The sequence below is a fragment of the Gobio gobio genome, assembly GCF_949357685.1.
Source record: "Gobio gobio genome assembly, chromosome: 3".
In the NCBI taxonomy this organism is placed as follows: Eukaryota; Metazoa; Chordata; class Actinopteri; order Cypriniformes; family Gobionidae; genus Gobio; species Gobio gobio.
In genome coordinates, this window is record NC_137099.1 from 32,195,438 (window position 1) to 32,213,469 (window position 18,032).

The window sequence follows — 18,032 nt, forward strand, 5'->3', positions numbered from 1 at the left end:
AGCCGTTCTCATCATGTGATTGGGGGAAACATTTCTGAGGGCGTGGTGAGCTCGTGCTAGGGGCCCGGATAGTGAGCCGTTGGAGGTACCATCCTACCCTTTAACAGTGTTAAAAACAGCATTTCACCCCCCCCCCCCCATTTAAGTTCAATCCCTGTTACCTACGCTGCGTCCCAATTCGCATACTATCCGTACTAAATAGTATTCGAAAAAAGAATTAGTATGTCCCAAATCGTAGTATGTTGAAAAGAGTATTCCATGGGCTGGACGAGGGCTCGACGTCGCCTAGCTGGAGCATCTTTTCCACTTCCTCCTCAATGGCTTGCCGACTCTGGAACCCGGCCGCTGCTGGACTGTGATGCCCAGAGGGGTTTGAATATCATGAGACAGGACAGAGGTGTGTCCCGGATAACTGGAAAACACATCCCGGAAGCTTCTGACCAGGGTGTCCAGGTCCTTCTTTTGGTGTGGACCGAGCTCGGGGTTCATGTCCACGACAGGCTCCACCTTGTCTGCTGACAGAGCTACGGCTGGCTGTTCCGGGACTCACCACTTTAATAGATTAATGTGGTATACCTACTCACTCTTTCTTCTTCCAGGCTGGCGCAGATTATAATTTACCGGGCCGACCTGCTCAACAACTCTGTAGGGGCCCTTCCAGGAGGCCAGAAATTTGCAGGCCACATTCGGTCAGGACCTGATCTCCAGGAAGGAACTCCCGAGGCTGCACTGGCCGATCATAGAGTCGCTGCTGGGTACGTTGGGCTTCAAGTAGGTGTTCCTTGACCAGGGGCATTATTCGATCAATTCTTGCTCTCATCTCTTGAACGTGTTCCACTAGCGAGCGGTGGGGGGAAGGTTGTTGTTCCCAGGCTTCTTTGGCGACATCCAGCAGCCCACGAGGTTGTCGCCCGAACAGCAACTCGAACGGAGTAAAGCCAGTGGAAGCTTGGAGCACCTCTCGTATCCCAAAGAGCACATAGGGGTTCATTCGGTCCCAATCGCGTCCATCTTCAGTTGCCACTCGCTTTAACATCCGCTTGAGGGTCTGGTTGAAGTGTTCTACTAGACCATCTGTCTGGGGGTGGTATACTGAAGTGCGGAGGTGTTTCATCTGTAGTAACTTACACAGAGCGGCCATGACCCGGGAGACGAAGGGAGTGCCTTGGTCCGTCAGGATTTCCGATGGAATCCCCACCCGGCAGCATAGAACAAACAACTCTTGGGCTATACCGGCGGCCGTGGCTCGTCGAAGGGCAATGGCCTAAGGTTAACGAGTGGCATAATCCACGAGAACCAGAATGTATTCGTGGCCTCGTGCCAACTTCGGCAGCGGCCCCACGATGTCCATCCTGATGCGTGAGGACGGGACTTTGATTACTGGTAGCGGAATCAAGGGGGCGGGGGCCGGTCTCCGCTGAGCCGTTAGTTGGCAGACTGCACAGGCCTGGCAAAACCGCTTCACCTCCGCATTCATGCCCGGCCGACGGAAGCGATCCCTTATCCGCTGCAACGTGTTCTCTGCTGCGAGGTGGCCGGCCAGCGGATGGGAGTGAGCTAGGTGGAGGACCATCTTGGTTTTGCTACATGGGAGTACAAGCAGATCCTTTAGCTCCCCTCGTCTTTCGGCTACACAGTACAAAAGGTCATTCTTTACAATGAAGTGTGGAGAGGGGTGCGGAGGCGGAGGCGACTGGCGTTCAGCGCCATTGACCACCCTGACCTGTGACCAGCAGTGCTTCAAGCGATCGTCCTCTCGTTGTTCTCTTCCTAGAGACCCGCTCCCTGTGATTAGCTGGAAAAGATCAGAGAAGATCTCAAGATTAGTCTGGGAAGACTCACCCGCTCTCTCACTTTCGGACGCAAGGTAAGCCTGACGAGCTCTCATTTTCTGGGGTCGGCCTCCTCCCCTCCGGCGCCCTCCCCTTGTTACGACATCTTAGGAGCTGCTCCAAGCCTGGCCAGTCCCGTCCCAGCAAGATCGGTACCGGCAGATCCTTCAAAACCCAACCTCAACCATCCAGGTTCCTGGTGAAGCAGAGATTGAGACAGTTTGGGCTGGCACATACCTCGTTTCCCCATGGACACAGGTGATTGGAAGGAGGGACCTGCCCGGTTTTGTGGTTCCCAGCAGCTGGGGTTGAATGAGGCTGACACTGCTGCCTGTGTCCAACGCGGCTCAGAATCGGCGGTCATTCACCCGGACCTCCTCCTCTGGGGCCCAACAGGGACATTATGATGCACAATACACCCCGCCATCCAGGCCCGGGCCTCCGGTGGATTCGGGTCAGTCGGCACGGGCTCATCCTGTTCAGGTGCTCGAGAGGGGCCCACCAGGCTCCCCGACTTGTGAGGGCTGATAATGCCTCGCCGTTCTCCAGTGCCTCTACTGGGGAAGAAGGCGGCTCTTTCTCCCGATTCTCTTGCCGCTGCAGCCTCAGACAGCTCAGATACTGTGTGTGGATTTTGGAGCCCAACAGTGCATTGGTGGGAGCGGGGTAGTGCACGTAGTAGTCTATCTACGGTGACCTTCTCGATCACATCAGTCACGGTGGCACCGTCTGATTCTAACCACAGTTTAATGAGTCGGCTCAGTTAGGCCGCTTGCATGCGGATGGGTATCTGCACGTCATAAACCCAATCGTGGACCTTCTGAGCAGCGCAGATTGAGGAGAGGCCTACCTGAGCCAGGATCTGTTTCTTTAAAAAAACAACATTCATTCAGGTGAGACGGGGGAAGATAATAAACTCGTTGGGGTTCCCCGGTGAGGAGGGGGGCTAAATTCCCTATCCATTCCCCTTGTTCCCAACCTTCTCTCCTTGCAACCACCTCGAATGTGTGCAAAAAAACTTCTGGGTAGTCCTGGAAAAAACGGATGCTGCGTTAACTGAAGTCGACAAATTTTTTTCTCATTTTTTCTTCTTATCAGTGCGAAAGAGACTCCGAATACTCTGTCGATTTTGGTCATACAGGCAAGTGTTATACATCATTATAATCTGTTAAGTTTCTACTTTTATTTGTGTATAGAGCTGCGTAGGTCACGTGACCCATTCTGTTTGCGACGCCATTTTGGCAGGCAAGAACAGCCGGTGCCAGCATGAGTTTCAACGCAACGGAGGTCACTGCGCACTTTAATTCAAAAGACATAGACTTTTACATAGCAAAACTTAATATATTAAACATAACAGATCCCTATAATACCCCCGGGGTGCTTTTCACGTGTACGGATAAAGGAACCGATAGCTTTCCTGTCAGGACACCTGTTGCATCAGCTGTGCGCAAGTTACAACTAGCCTAGTTTTGACGTAAATGTCAAACTCCTAAATATTTTTGCGTTGTACCATTAAACTTAGTTGAAGCCTAAATCTAAGTATAAACTAAATATTTCCGGAAGCCTTCGATCAGGAGTAACATTAACTGATAGAATAGCAGGCAGAACTGCATCAATATGCTCGTTTTCCATGACAGACTTCGGGTGCGTCTCAATCAGCTCTAGTTCACTAGTCAGGCCACTGATCAGGGATCAGCCCATTGACTTATGTCCTGATCAGTGCCCTGACTACTGAACCAGGAGCTGATGCAGATGCACCCTTCAATTCTTTACACGTATATGTGATAATGCTGACATACAGGCCTAAATGCGCTTACATTTTACATTTTAACTTACTTGGTTGCCTGCCAAAATGGCGGAGTTTAGGCTGTGTGGTGTCAACATCTGGAGCTCTATACTCACAATAAAAACAAAATGTGCTTTTTGCAAAATAAAGAAAACAAACATGTTGCGCGATCTGCAGCCTCCATCTTAATGAAGTCTTTTCTGATACTCATTAGAAATTGAACTGTAACTTAGTGAATACTTATCACACAAACATGGGACATATGTCTTAAGAAACTATGAAATGTCAGGTTTTAAATAATGTAAATCAAATTGAAAACAATTATAATGCGGCCATGCCCATGGAGCGTGCAATCTTTTGAAAGTCAAATATTGACACGATCCATGCGATCAACTCAATTAAACACATCAAGATTAGTGCACGTACTTTACATCATTTTGAGACGCAGTGAGGAAGACTCCTGGAATAATTTACCTCAGAAGAAAAGCTGTTTATTTCTAAGAGTAACTGATCCAGTCGAGGATTGTGAGGTAAGTTTATTCTGTTAGTGTCTGTGAATATTAAACTGCAAAAGATTGTTTAAATATGAATCCTGCTGCAACATAAAATGTCACAGACGGAAGACTGTTTAGACAAGATTTTTTTTGGCCTGTTTTGGACAGATTATGAAGTGTTTATTGTAAAATAGCCTAGTGTCACATCAATAAAGCTTTTGTTCGCAAATTTCTGCTCAGATGCAATAAATATAGTACCAGTCAAACGTTTTGTGTTCAATAGGCTACTTGTTGTAGCCATTAAAACGTATTTTGTTTTCTATTTAAATACACTGTAAAATATAATTTATTTCTGTTATGTAAAGCTCAGCCATTACTTTATTTATTCTTCCAAGAATCCTGAAAAAAGTATCACAGGTTATAAAAAATAAAATGCACAGCAGTTTCCAACATTGATAATAAATCAGCATATAAGAATGATTTCTGAAGGATCATGTGACACTGAAGACTGGAGTAATGGCTGATGAAAATTCAGTATTACATCACCAAAATAAATTACATTTTAAAGTATATTAAAATAGAAAACCATTATTTAAAAAAAAAATTAACATGCCGTGCAATATCAGCAATCATGTTTTCTGTTACGAGTGTTTTCTGTTATTTTCGAAACCATATTATACCTATGGCAATGAGGAGCATGATTTTACCTGTGACTACCATGCCCATACAGTTAAATGAAACTGACCTACAGTTAAACTCAGTTAAAATGTCATTACACGCTAAAAAAAAAGGTTCTATATGGCACCAAAAATGGTTCTTGGCTCGTAATCATAAGGGAACCTTTTTTAGTGCTATATAGCACCAATTTTGGTGCTTCAGTGGTTCTTCACCGGTGCTTTGACTAAGGTGCTATATAGCACCTCTGAAGAACTGCTGAAGAACCACTGAAGCACCAAAATTGGTGCTATATAGCACTAAAAAAGGTTCCCCTATCATTACGAGCCAAGAACCATTTTTGGTGCCATATAGAACCTTTTTTTTTTTTTCTTGAGTGTAGAGTAATTAAATTATAATTCAACAAAACAGCTTTAAAGCCTGGATCCCATGCATTAAAGGGATAGTTCACCCAAAAATGAAAATTATGTCATAATTTACTCACCCTCAAGTTGTTCCAAACCTGTATGAGTTTCTTTGTTCTGCTGAACACAAAAGAAGATATTTTGAAGAATGTTTGTAACAAAGCAGATAGAGCAACCACTGACTAGCATAGTAGGAAAAAAATACTATGGTAGTAAATAGTTGCTCTATCTGCTTTGTTACAAACATTCTTCAAAATATCTTCTTTTATGTTTCACGGAAGAGAGAAAGTCATACAGGTTTGGAACGACATGAGAGTGAGTAAATGATGACAGATTTTAAAAGCAGTAAATTCACTTTAATGTATCCTAGCTCAAAATCAGTGGTTTACTGTCAAGTGCATTTCTGTGTGACAAAAGTGCAATATTACGTTTGTTATCTGCATTTGCAGTAAATTCGATAATATCCATCATTAGTTGTCCCTGTCCTAGATTTATTTATTTACTCCAATTTAAGGCCCTAACCCCAGTTAAAACATTCAAGAGGGACTCATGGGCCGGATGGGCTGGATGGGCTGGATTTGCCAGGGCCGAATTTTAGCCCCAGTCCAGCCCTGTGTCACCTGTTCCTTTGTTCTGTTTTCCGCCACTCGTCTGTTTCTCCGGTTACCATCATTATTAGTTCATCTGTGTCAGCTGTGTGTCATCATTATCCTCATTGTGTTCATTATATAAGTTCCTCCCGTTCCTTCAGTCTCTGTCCGATCTCAGTTATGTTTAGTGTGTTGTGCTGTTGCCCGTCTGCCTGCCTTGCATTTATTTGAGATTAAATCACATTTGGAATTGTATCTGCCTGCCTTAAGTCTTTCTGCCTGCACACACCCGTGACAGAAAAAGTGTCTTACAAAATTTAAATCAATGTATTGTTTTATGTGAATGAGTAGGCACAATGATTCTCATATCAGTTTGAAGCAAAAACTCTAGGCAACAACACCCATAAGTCAAATGTCTTGTGGACACATATATTGTGTGTTTTGAGGCCTTAATTCAGTGACTTACATGTTTTGTTTTTTCAAAAACCATGCATAAACATTATTCTCTGAAAAATACAAACATGAACATACATGTTTCTAACATATTATGGTAGCCCAGTTTGTGCTGAATACAGTGTAATGACACTTTGCCATTAATGTGTTTATAAGCAACTGAAAAAAGCACAAATGTCGAAAGCATGTCAACTTCTAAAGGGCCCCAAAACTGTGAAGACTGTAAGAGTTAATTGCATTAAATATTTTTTAACGACCCTAGTGAAAAATAAATCTACTAAAATGTATTTGAAATACATTCATTTTATGCTAAGTATACTACAAATACATTTACATATTTATGTACAAATTATAAATACCCTGCAATTGTAATTTTGGTATGCTAAATTGGTACACTTAAAGTCTGCTAAATTGAAACAACTAATTTTGTACTTAATGTAATTTAGTTATCCAAAAATAGTGTTGAGGTCCAACTAAATATATACTTAAGTATATTTGATTGTGCTAAAGTGGAAATATTGCAAATATACTTAAAGCAGCACTAGGTAACTTTTCAACCTTCATAATATATTTTCAAAACTCTTGTGATGATACATCGACTTACAATAGGTTGAATGACACGTCTGCCATAGCCTGACGGGGTCTGTATCGTTTTTAATCGTACTTTTAAACTTCGGGTTTCGGGTAGTAACCCGAGAACAAAAAGAACTACAAAATTAGACTGCTTTACGGCATATACGTCACTTCCACCACCATCCCCACTTCCTTAAATTCGGACGTGCGTGAAAAAATCGCTCGCAAATCATTTGTTTGCCGAATGTTATAGTCATGGCCGAAGCAGCACAGAAAAATAAGAAAGCAAAGGTTTTGTCTGAGGAAAGCAAAAAGAGAAAACGAGAAAGTGATGGGATTAAAGGCAGGACGAGGATCAACATTGGGCAGCGTTTGCTGGTTGGCGTGAGCTGGGGGAGGAGGGGCTACATTCTTGCAAGTAAATACGTAATACATACAAAATCATATTTTAGGATACCTAACATGTCTGTGGTATTGGTTTATTTGTCTTTCCTCAAGCTTTAATGCAAATCGATTTTTTGAATTTGCAGATTCATCTAGGGTAGCTTGATATTATAATATTGACGATATATGGTTATTACCTACCACTCAAACATTGAATTGAAGTATCATATAGATTCTGTAAAACGGGAACCAATAGACTAGGCTACTATAATGACGCTGGCTTGTAAACGTGAGCATCGCGATCATTTGGCGTTTGAAAAAAATAAAACCCATGAAATTATATTCATATGACATGCTGAAACATATGCCACTGTACCTGGGATGAAGACATTTCACACGCGACGCAAGCAGAACACCTGCATGTGAACTCCGGCAGTGTTCAGGGCTATCATGGTTGTCATGTCAATAAATGCACGTGCGATGCATCCCCTGATGTAGAGTGACCGTTTACGACAGTAGTAGAGGACAATACTGTTTCACAACTGTAGGGGGAGCCCGAGAGCAAAAGTTACCTAGTGCGGCTTTAAGGTACACTTTAAATATCTTGCATTTAAAGAACGATATTATACAGTGATCATACTATCCTTAATAATAGTGATATTAAAACTTTTAAGCTTAAATATTTTCTCTTAATATTAAGAAATGTGCAATGTGCAATAAAGAAGTGCTCCCAAATAAAGTTTAATTATAATATTTATATCAATAAGTCTAAAGTAGTGTTGTTTTTGGGGCCTGTTTTAATTTTAGTTTTAGTCTAGTCTTTGTGTCAAGCAGTCATTTTAGTTTTTATTAGTTTTAGTCACGTTCATACTCTTTTTAGTCTAGTCAAGTTTCAGGCAACTAAAATTCTGAGCATTTTAGTCTTATTTTGAAGACATTTCACACGCGACGCAAGCAGAACACCTGCATGTGAACTCCGGCAGTGTTCAGGGCTATCATGGTTGTCATGTCAATAAATGCACGTGCGATGCATCCCCTGATGTAGAGTGACCGTTTACGACAGTAGTAGAGGACAATACTGTTTCACAACTGTAGGGGGAGCCCGAGAGCAAAAGTTACCTAGTGCGGCTTTAAGGTACACTTTAAATATCTTGCATTTAAAGAACGATATTATACAGTGATCATACTATCCTTAATAATAGTGATATTAAAACTTTTAAGCTTAAATATTTTCTCTTAATATTAAGAAATGTGCAATGTGCAATAAAGAAGTGCTCCCAAATAAAGTTTAATTATAATATTTATATCAATAAGTCTAAAGTAGTGTTGTTTTTGGGGCCTGTTTTAATTTTAGTTTTAGTCTAGTCTTTGTGTCAAGCAGTCATTTTAGTTTTTATTAGTTTTAGTCACGTTCATACTCTTTTTAGTCTAGTCAAGTTTCAGGCAACTAAAATTCTGAGCATTTTAGTCTTATTTTAGTCAGAATTACTATTTTCGTCTAGTTTCAGTCAGCAAAAACTGATGACATTTTAGTCTAGTTTTAGTTGACAAAATCCGATGACATTTAGTCTAGTTTTAGTCAATGACATTTGTATTTTAGTCTCTTTTTAGTAATGCAATTCTATTTAACCCAGTCAATATAGTACAAGTAGCTAGTAGTATAGACAAAACCAACATTTTCTTTTAGCTATATTATTGTTACCTTATAGGCTCAATAATACATCCATTCCAGACACAGAATACGCTCTGATTTGAATTTACAACATATTTATTTTACCAACCAAACATGGTAAAATAAAAAAACATGGTTTGATGTCTATTAAGGTTTGTGGTGTTTTTTCCTGTGATTTTTTTGTGGCCGCCTTTCTCCCCATCTTTTTCCACAACACATTCCGTTTTCTTTTCCACTTCTATGTAATGAAAGTTTTTTCAAATGTCGTTTCTTATTTTTCTCCCTTAGACAAACCCCGGCTGGTCGGCCATCGGTCCCTTTCTCTGTGTCAGACTTAACATTGTTTGTTGTCGTTTACGCTGACTCACCACAGCTGCATCTTCTAAATACTGCCACAAGTGTGGCTTGAGGAAGTGACGTTGCCTGCGTCTGCGCAGTGCGACCTGATGCAGCCCCTGAAGTGAGACTTCAAAATAATAATAATAATAACGCGACTAAACAAGGCAAAATAACGTTATAACATTTCTTCTCGTCTTTACGAAAATATAGAGACATTTTAGCATAGTTTTTATTTTGTAAACCACATTTATTCTCGTCTTTATTCGTCAACAATATTGCATTATAAATTTAATTATAGCTATCGTCACATGAGCAGCTTTTATGTTGCGTCTCGTCTCGCTTTCGTCACGTGATAAAGGTTCGTTGACGACGATATTTAGTCATAAATTTCGTTGACGAAAGCAACACTAGTCTCAAACCACTTATTAAACCACTTATTAAAAAACCGCAACTTGATCCTACAGAATTTGTCAATTATAGACCAATCTCAAATCTACCCTTTCTGTCAAAAATACTTGAAAAGGCAGTGTTTTCACAATTATGTTCCTTTTTAGAAAGAAATGGTATCTGTGAGGATTTCCAGTCAGGATTTAGACCGTATCATAGCACTGAGACTGCTCTCATCAGAGTTACAAATGATTTACTCTTATCATCCGATCGTGGCTGTATCTCTCTATTAGTGTTACTCGATCTTAGCACTGCATTTGATACTATCGACCACAACATTCTTTTGATTAGACTCGAAAATTATGTAGGTATTAGTGAAATTGCTTTATCATGGTTTAAATCATACCTATGCGACCGTTATCAGTTTGTAGCAGTAAATGAAGAGATGTCACACCAATCACAAGTTCAGTATGGAGTATCACAAGGCTCAGTGCTAGGACCGCTACTCTTCACCCTGTACATGCTACCACTGGGAGATATCATTAGGAAGCATGGCGTTAGTTTTTATTGTTATGCTGACGATACTCAGCTCTATATTTCTTCACGCCCTGAAGAAACTTACCAATTCACAAGATTAACGGAATGCATAGCTGATATAAAACATTGGATGACCGGTAATTTCCTGCAACTCAAATAAGAAAAAAATGAATTTTTAATTATTGGACAAAAAAGCTCCACAAGTAGTAACCTAGAATACTGTCTAACACTTGATGGCTGCTCTGTCAAGTCCTCGTCGTCAGTGAGGAACCTGGGTGTGCTCTTTGATACCAATCTTTCGTTTGAAAGCCACGTTTCTAGTATCTGTAAAACTGCATTCTACCATCTTAAAAATATATCTAAATTACGGCACATGCTCTCAATGCAAAATGCTGAACAGTTAGTTCATGCGTTCATGACCTCAAGGCTAGATTATTGTAATGCTCTACTGGGTGGTTGCCCTGCTCGCTTAATAAATAAACTCCAGCTGGTCCAAAACGCAGCAGCTCGAGTTCTTACTAGAACCAGGAAGAATGACCATATTAGCCCAGTTCTGTCAACACTGCACTGGCTGCCTATTAAACATCGCATACATTTTAAAATCTTGCTTATTACTTACAAAGCACTAAATGGTTTAGCTCCCCAATACTTGAGCGAGCTCTTAACATATTATACTCCATCACGTCTACTGCATCTTCTCCATCACAAAATTCTGGCCAGTTGATAATACCGAGAATATCCAAATCAACTGCAGGCGGTCGATCCTTTTCCTATTTAGCTCCGAAACTCTGGAACAGTCTTCCTAACATTGTTCGGGAAGCAGACACACTCTGTCAGTTTAAATCTAGACTAAAAACACATCTCTTTACTGTGGCATACACATAAAACACTTTTTCAATGAAATGATTGTTAGGCTGCATTAACTAGGTCAGCCGGAACCGGGAACACTTCCCATAACACCTGATGTACTCGTTACATCATCAGAAGAATGGCATCTACGCTAATGATAGTCTCTCTGTTTTATCCCGAGGTTTACTGCAGTCAGCCAGATCCGGGCCGTATCCAGTTCAGATGGTGGACCTGCGCCCAGAGAAGACCAACACAGGACCCCGAAGTGTCTGGGAGACCGTGATTAGACTCCCCCTGCAACTGCCTCATCGACACGGCATCTCAATAAACCCGTCTCCAGCGTGTTGCCTCCGATCATTTGAATATTACAATTAAATAATATTTAAATCGATGTCATCCTCAATAAACCCGTCTCCAGCGTGTTGCCTCCGATCATTCGAATATTGCACTTTAATAATTATTTAATCAACATCATCCTCAATAAACCCATCTCCAGCATGTTGCCCCCGGTCCCTCAAATATTCCGATCTATTATGACCTCTGATCTGTAAAGCTGCCAGAATAATAATAATAATACGCTGTTTGTTAATTGGCCAGAGGAGAACTGGCACCCCGACTGAGCCTGGTTTCTCCCAAGGTTTATTTTTCTCCATTAGGTCACCTAATGGGGTATTGGTTTCCTTGCCACTGTTGCCTCTGGCTTGGCGTGCTCAGTTGGGGACACTAAATTTTTCTTAATTAATCTAATTAATAAACTAAATTAACCATTTAAACTAAATTACTGATCTAAAGCCCACACTGTCACTGTATGATAATTGAAATGAACTGATGACATCAGCGTTTTTTCCAGAATGGCTATACAGCTGAATAAAATTATGCTGCATTATTTTCCTGTTTAACACTGTAAAGCTGCTTTGAAACAATCTACATTGTTAAAAGCGCTATATAAATAAAGTTGACTTGACTTGACTTGACTCAAGTTATGCCAGTAAATATGTTAATGGCTTTGTAGTATACTAAGTATTAAATAAATGTATTTTAAACCCATTTTGGTCCCTCAAGGATCATAAGTGGTTGCCTTGACGGATAAGGAGGAGATGTACTCCCGTAGATCCTGCTGGATCCATGGTGATGGTCTGGTGTTCGATAATGCTAGCTGATTCAAAAATAATGGAAAAATAGGATCCAAGTGCAGTTAACTGAGTTTATGGAATATGAGAATGGAATGCAGCACATGAGATACATCCATCAAGGACAACACCAGACACTAAAACAGGAAAACACTGGGGTACAAATACACAGAGGGCTAATTGGCTAACAAGACACACCTGGGAACAAATCAACAGGACAAAATACAAAGGAGTACGTACAAACAGGGCATTCGGGGCAGGAAGATATAAAAAAAATCTTAACAAGAAAGAGAAAATGTGAAACAGGCACCATTTGGCAGGATTTTATTTTGGAATTTCACTGGAATGGAAAGGCAGCTGTTTTCTATTGTAGAAAGCATCTTGGCATTATTTATTGGACATTTCCCATCAGTGGAATCCCTGTACATCCATTGCATAAATAAATGTGTGTATGCTAAAAAGTTCACGGAGAACCATCCCATCCAACACAAATTGTTTAATTGGTTTATTCCACAGCCACCAAAACATCCAAATTAAAAGTACAGCTTCTTTCCAACAGTTCACAGGTTGCTCAACAAATTCTTAAAGTAACTGTATAATCCATTATCAATTGTATACAAGAACCCCCACCACATTTTAAGAATCTTAAAGGTCCCATGGCATGAAATTTTCATTTTATGAGTTTTTTTAACATTAATATGAGTTCCCCAGCCTGTATATGGTCCCCAAGTAGCTAGAAATTTTGATAGGTGTAAACCGAGCTCTGGGTGTCCTGCTCTGCCTTTGAGAAAATGAAAGCTCAGACGAGCTTATGTCGTCATACGAGGAAAGGTTACCTCTCATTCCTCTGCTTTGCCCACCCAGAGAATTAGGAGAAAATGGATTCTGTTTATCATTCACAATGTCAGCACAGGCTTTACAAACAGACTTTTACCATATGGATTCGACAGCACCGCCACAAACAGTGAGTAACAGTGTTCATTAATGTGATCTGTGATCAGTGATTTCTGATGTGTAGCTGATCATTCAAGTTCACACAAGACGAGACTAAATATGTTCGTCAATGACCTTTTTTTTCTTGACGAAGACGAGACAATGACGAGACTGCACCAATGTCCAAAAACACTGACTAGGACTAAATTAACATGCATTATTGTTGACCAAAATGGACGAGACAATTTTTTTTTGCTTAAAATAAAAACTAAGATAAAATCTCTCTTCATTTTCGGCTACAATTTTCTCTACTTTTGCATTATGAGATAGAATATTCAGCTGTTCAAAATATTCCGAAAGAGTTCGCGCTGTTGCTCAGTACAGGTCTCTCTCATACTCCTCCTGTTGCTGCAAGCCTGTCATCTCGCGGCGGCGCGCGCGGTCACGTGGTTCCCAGAGCGCTCAATACTTCTAGCACTGTGTCAATACATTTTAATGGCTTAAGCCGCGTAAGTTACACAACAGCTTCACAATACAGGTGTTTGCCGCAAGTTTTTGGTAAACAGTACAGCATAGTGTGCATTGATTATTACGTCAACCACATTTACAGTATCATTTTATTATGGAGAGTGGTAGAGATGCAACATTGTTAACATTAATGTTAATGTTTTTCTTGTATTTAGCCCTCAGGTATTCCTTACTAATTAAGTCACACTTATACTCATTGGTGGTCAAATGTGACCATACACCTTAACTATTTTTTTTTAAATAAATAGCCTATATTTTAGTTCAATAATATTTATTGAATATTTTGAGGAGATATTTTGGTACTAAATACTATTTGTGCAATAATTATGGTCCATTAATGACCGCTTAAAATTTTTTTCTTCTAATACTTTTATTATTTATATTACAATTAGTGTATTAATTAAGGTTAAAATAGAGAATTCAAATTCAAAGAGGCCAATAAGAGTCATTTTGTGGCTGGAAAAATATACATTTTCACTTGTAATGCCATTACTGGTACCTGTATGGCTCTTTAATCAATATACATGCAGTCTAGTTGCTCAAAAAAGTATTGCAGATCATAACTGCTTATATAAATATGTAGAGTAGGCCATATACATATGAATTCATACTGAATCAAGATCGAAATATTTGTGCCCATCGTCTCATAAGCTAATGCTGATTTTAGATATCTACGCTGTAAATCAACCAGTTAGCTATGGTGTTGTGGCACATACATTATGCAGGTTATATATATTTTATCTAACTTATTTTGCCACACAATATATTGAGTTCCCTTTCGTTCAGTCACTACGACGTAACGTTAGTGACTAACGAATGGGGGTTTCGTCTAGAAGCCAATCATCTTCGAGATCTTAGAAAACGCCCAATGGCAGTGCCAATGCCATGGGCATGCGGAATTTGCATACGTAACTCCGCCCCACCGTGTGGGTATATAAGGAAGTACGTGGGCAATATACGCTATGCCTCCCACGTCCGGGCCAGTCACGCTGCCTCGCTGCCTCACCCGGGGTACTTCTGTGGTTCGAGTGACCCCACTGGTCAGTTCCTGGGAGCCTGGCTACAGCTTCAGGGACTGTCCGCTGGGTTGCGAAGGCCATCAGGCTTGGCTACGCGATTCAGTTCGCGCAGGCTCCTCCTCACTTCCGGGGAGTCTGCACTCCATGGTGGGGCCCAATAAAAGGCCCCAGTCATGCGTGCGGAGGTTGCCACCCTACTGGCGAAGGGTGCGATCGAGCCTGTCCCTCCAGCCGAAATGAAGTCCGGCTTCCTCAGCCCTTACTTCATTGTACCCTAGGAAACCGGTGGGTTACGGCCAATCCTGGACCTGCCCGTCCTGAACCGATCCCTTCACAGGCCTCTGTTCAGGATGTTGGTAACGAACGCCTCCTCAGAAGCGTTCGTCCGGTAGATTGGTTGCAGCGATCAACCTGAAGAACGCTTACTTCCATGCCTTCCTCAACACGGATCGTTCCTACGGTTTGCTTCGAGGGGCAGACATTCAGTATGCGGTCCTCCCATTCGGGCCAGCTCTGTCCCCTTGTGACTCCACGTAGTCTATCGAGGCAGCCCTTGTGCCACTCAGGCAGCACGGGGTTCGCATCCTGGACTACCTCGGCGACTGGCTCATACTGGGTCACTGTCGAGAGCAGGTGTGCGAACACAGAGTCCAAGTGCTCTGGCACTTAGCCCGTCTGGGCCTTCGGGTTAACTGGGAGAAGAGCGACTCTGCCCCGTGCCTAGGATTTCTTTTCTCAGTATGGTTTCCGACTTGGTCGCCATGTGCGTGCTGCTTGTGTTCTGCTGCCTGTTTTATTCCCCGTCCGAGGGCACGTAATGGCACGGCCCGTAATGGCACGGCCGGACCTGGTTCCCTGAACACTTACTCCTTGCGACAACAAGGCCTTTTCCTCCCTGGCCTTTTCCTCTGAGTATCTCCTCAGAGCCGGGGCACCCTATGGCACCCCCGTCCCGATCTTGGAACCTCCACGTGTGGCTCCTGCATGGGATGCGGCAGGTTTGAGTACCCTACCACCTACGGTGGGGGCTACCATCACTTCCGCTAGGGCAGAGTCCACTCGGCATGCCTATGCGTTGAAGTGGAACCTCTTCGTCACCTGGTGTTCTTCCCGCCAAGAAGACCCCTGGAAATGCTTGATCGGGTCTGTGCTCTCGTTCCTCCAAGTAGGGTTGGAGCGAAGGCTGTCTCCCTCCACCCTTAAAGTTTACATGGCCGCAATATCTGCCTACCACGACCTCTTGGAGAACAAAAAGGTAAGTCAGCACGACTTGGTCATCAGGTTCCTGAGGGGAGCCAGGAGACTAAATCCTCCTTGCTCTCCCCTCGTACCCTCTTGGGACCTCTCAGTAGTCTTAGATGCTCTGCAGAGGTCCCCCTTTGAGCCTTTGCGGTCGGTCGATATTAAGTTCTTGTCTATGAAGACAGCGCTACTGACCGCATTGGCCTCCATCAAGAGGGTAGGGGACCTGCAAGCATTTTCGGTTGACGAAGCGTGCCTGGAATTCAGGCCGGCCAACTTTCACGTGATCCTGAGACCCCGACCCGGATATGTGCCCAAGGTTCCCACCAGGTTCCGAGACCAGGTGGTGAACCTGCAAGCGCTGCCTTTGGATGAGGCAGACCCAGCCTTGGCACTGCTCTGTCCAGTACGCGCTCTCCGCGCTCACGTAGACAGGACGCAGTGTTTCAGGACCTCAGACCAGCTCTTTGTCTGTTATGGTGGAGAGCGGAAGGGAAGAGCTCTCTCGAAACAGAGGTTGTCTCACTGGATAGTGGACACCATTGTTTTGGCTTACCAGCAGCAAGGTCGACCGTGTCCCCTTGGGGTTAGGGCCCACTCCACTCAGAGTGTGGCCTCCTCTTGGGCTCTAGCGCACGGCGCCTCGCTAACAGACATCTGCAGAGCTGCAGGCTGGGCGACACCCAACACATTCGCCAGATTCTACAATCTCTGAGTGGAGACAGTGTCCGACTATGTACTCGCCTCTACTAGTGGCCGGTAATGGACCAGGCTCAGGTGTCTTCGCTTGCTCGCCATTCCACTCCACAGACTGGATACGTGCGATTATTCTCCTCGGGTGAGCTTCCCGAAAGCCCTGAGTTCCTCCAGCACTGTCTACGCCGACGCCAGTTCAGTCTGCCCTCTCTTGAGCCCAGACCCTCGTGTTCGGCCAGGTGCCTCGTGTGCATGGTTCCCCTCCGGCGACCCCCACACGTGTATTTCCACCGTAAGCCTCCTCTGTGAGCAGGTGTCTTTCCCTTGGCAAGTCCCTGCCACCCCTGGGGTCATATGTGTACTCTCTAAGTCCTACCTACGGGTAGGCATCTTGGCATATCTCCACTGGAATATGCTTCCCAGTGTACCTTCGTATTCCTGTGATAAGTGGGAGTCCTTCGTCCGTACTAGTCTTACGACAGGGCACTCGCACTTACGCAGGGCACTGGAAGACAGCTGAGTGGCGTGATTATATTGGGACCCCTATTCGTTAGTCACTAACGTTATGTCGTAGTGACTGAACGAAAGGGAACGTCTCGGTTACGGATGTAACCCTCGTTCCCTGAGGAGGGAACGGAGACGTAACGTCCCTTTGCTACATCCGCTGTACTGCTGGAACGGCCAGGAGTTCAGTCTTGGCTCCTCAGCAGGTAACATAATGCGATATTGCCCACGTACTTCCTTATATACCCACACGGTGGGGCCGAGTTACGTATGCAAATTCCGCATGCCCATGGCATTGGCACTGCCATTGGGCGTTTTCTAAGATCTCGAAGATGATTGGCTTCTAGGCGAAACCCCCATTCGTTAGTCACTAACGTTACGTCTCCGTTCCCTCCTCAGGGAACGAGGGTTACATCCGTAACCGAGATGTTTTCCTTTGACTAAAACTAGACTAAAATGATGAGACTTTTAGTCGACTAAAACTTGACTAAGATACCTTGAGTTGTCTTTTGACTAAAACTAAATTATTAAATTTTTTTTATGTAAAAACCATACTAACAATATAAGTACACCTCAGAAACATTATAAAATAATAAAAAAAAAACATGCCATGGGACCTTTAATTAATCAGATTTGGATGGCAAATTACCTTTGCAATAGACTGCAATCCACTGCTGGCATTTAAATTCTCCATGAGGACAATATGCATCATGTATGTGAAGTACGCATAAAAGGAATATGTCTCTCTTACTTTATGCTGCCATTCTGTTGCCTCCTCTTCCTTTTTCCTCTTGGAATCCTCCAGCAGGGCGATTTTGGCAGTAAATTCCCCCAACTCAGCTGCCTGCAAAGACCAAGCAGAGCACTGTTATATCCCATAAACACATACTACACACATTTTGTTGTGGTGCCCCCCAGAGCACTAGGGGCAGAGCGTGATGCGTGTGGTGTGAGCGTACTTCACTGCTTGACTCCCAAAAGAATCTCGTTTCTAATCTGGGTATT

General features: G+C 43.0%; 1 protein-coding gene across 1 annotated transcript in view; it reads right to left on the reverse strand.

Annotated features, from left to right (window-relative positions):
• Positions 1–18,032, reverse strand: part of LOC307123967 (radixin) — a 267,415-nt gene that overhangs the window by 15,974 nt on the left and 233,409 nt on the right. The window contains exon 13 of the mRNA XM_079812852.1: positions 17,779–17,871. Within this exon, the coding sequence (XP_079668978.1) occupies positions 17,779–17,871 (93 nt within the window). The remainder of the gene's footprint in view (positions 1–17,778; positions 17,872–18,032) is intronic.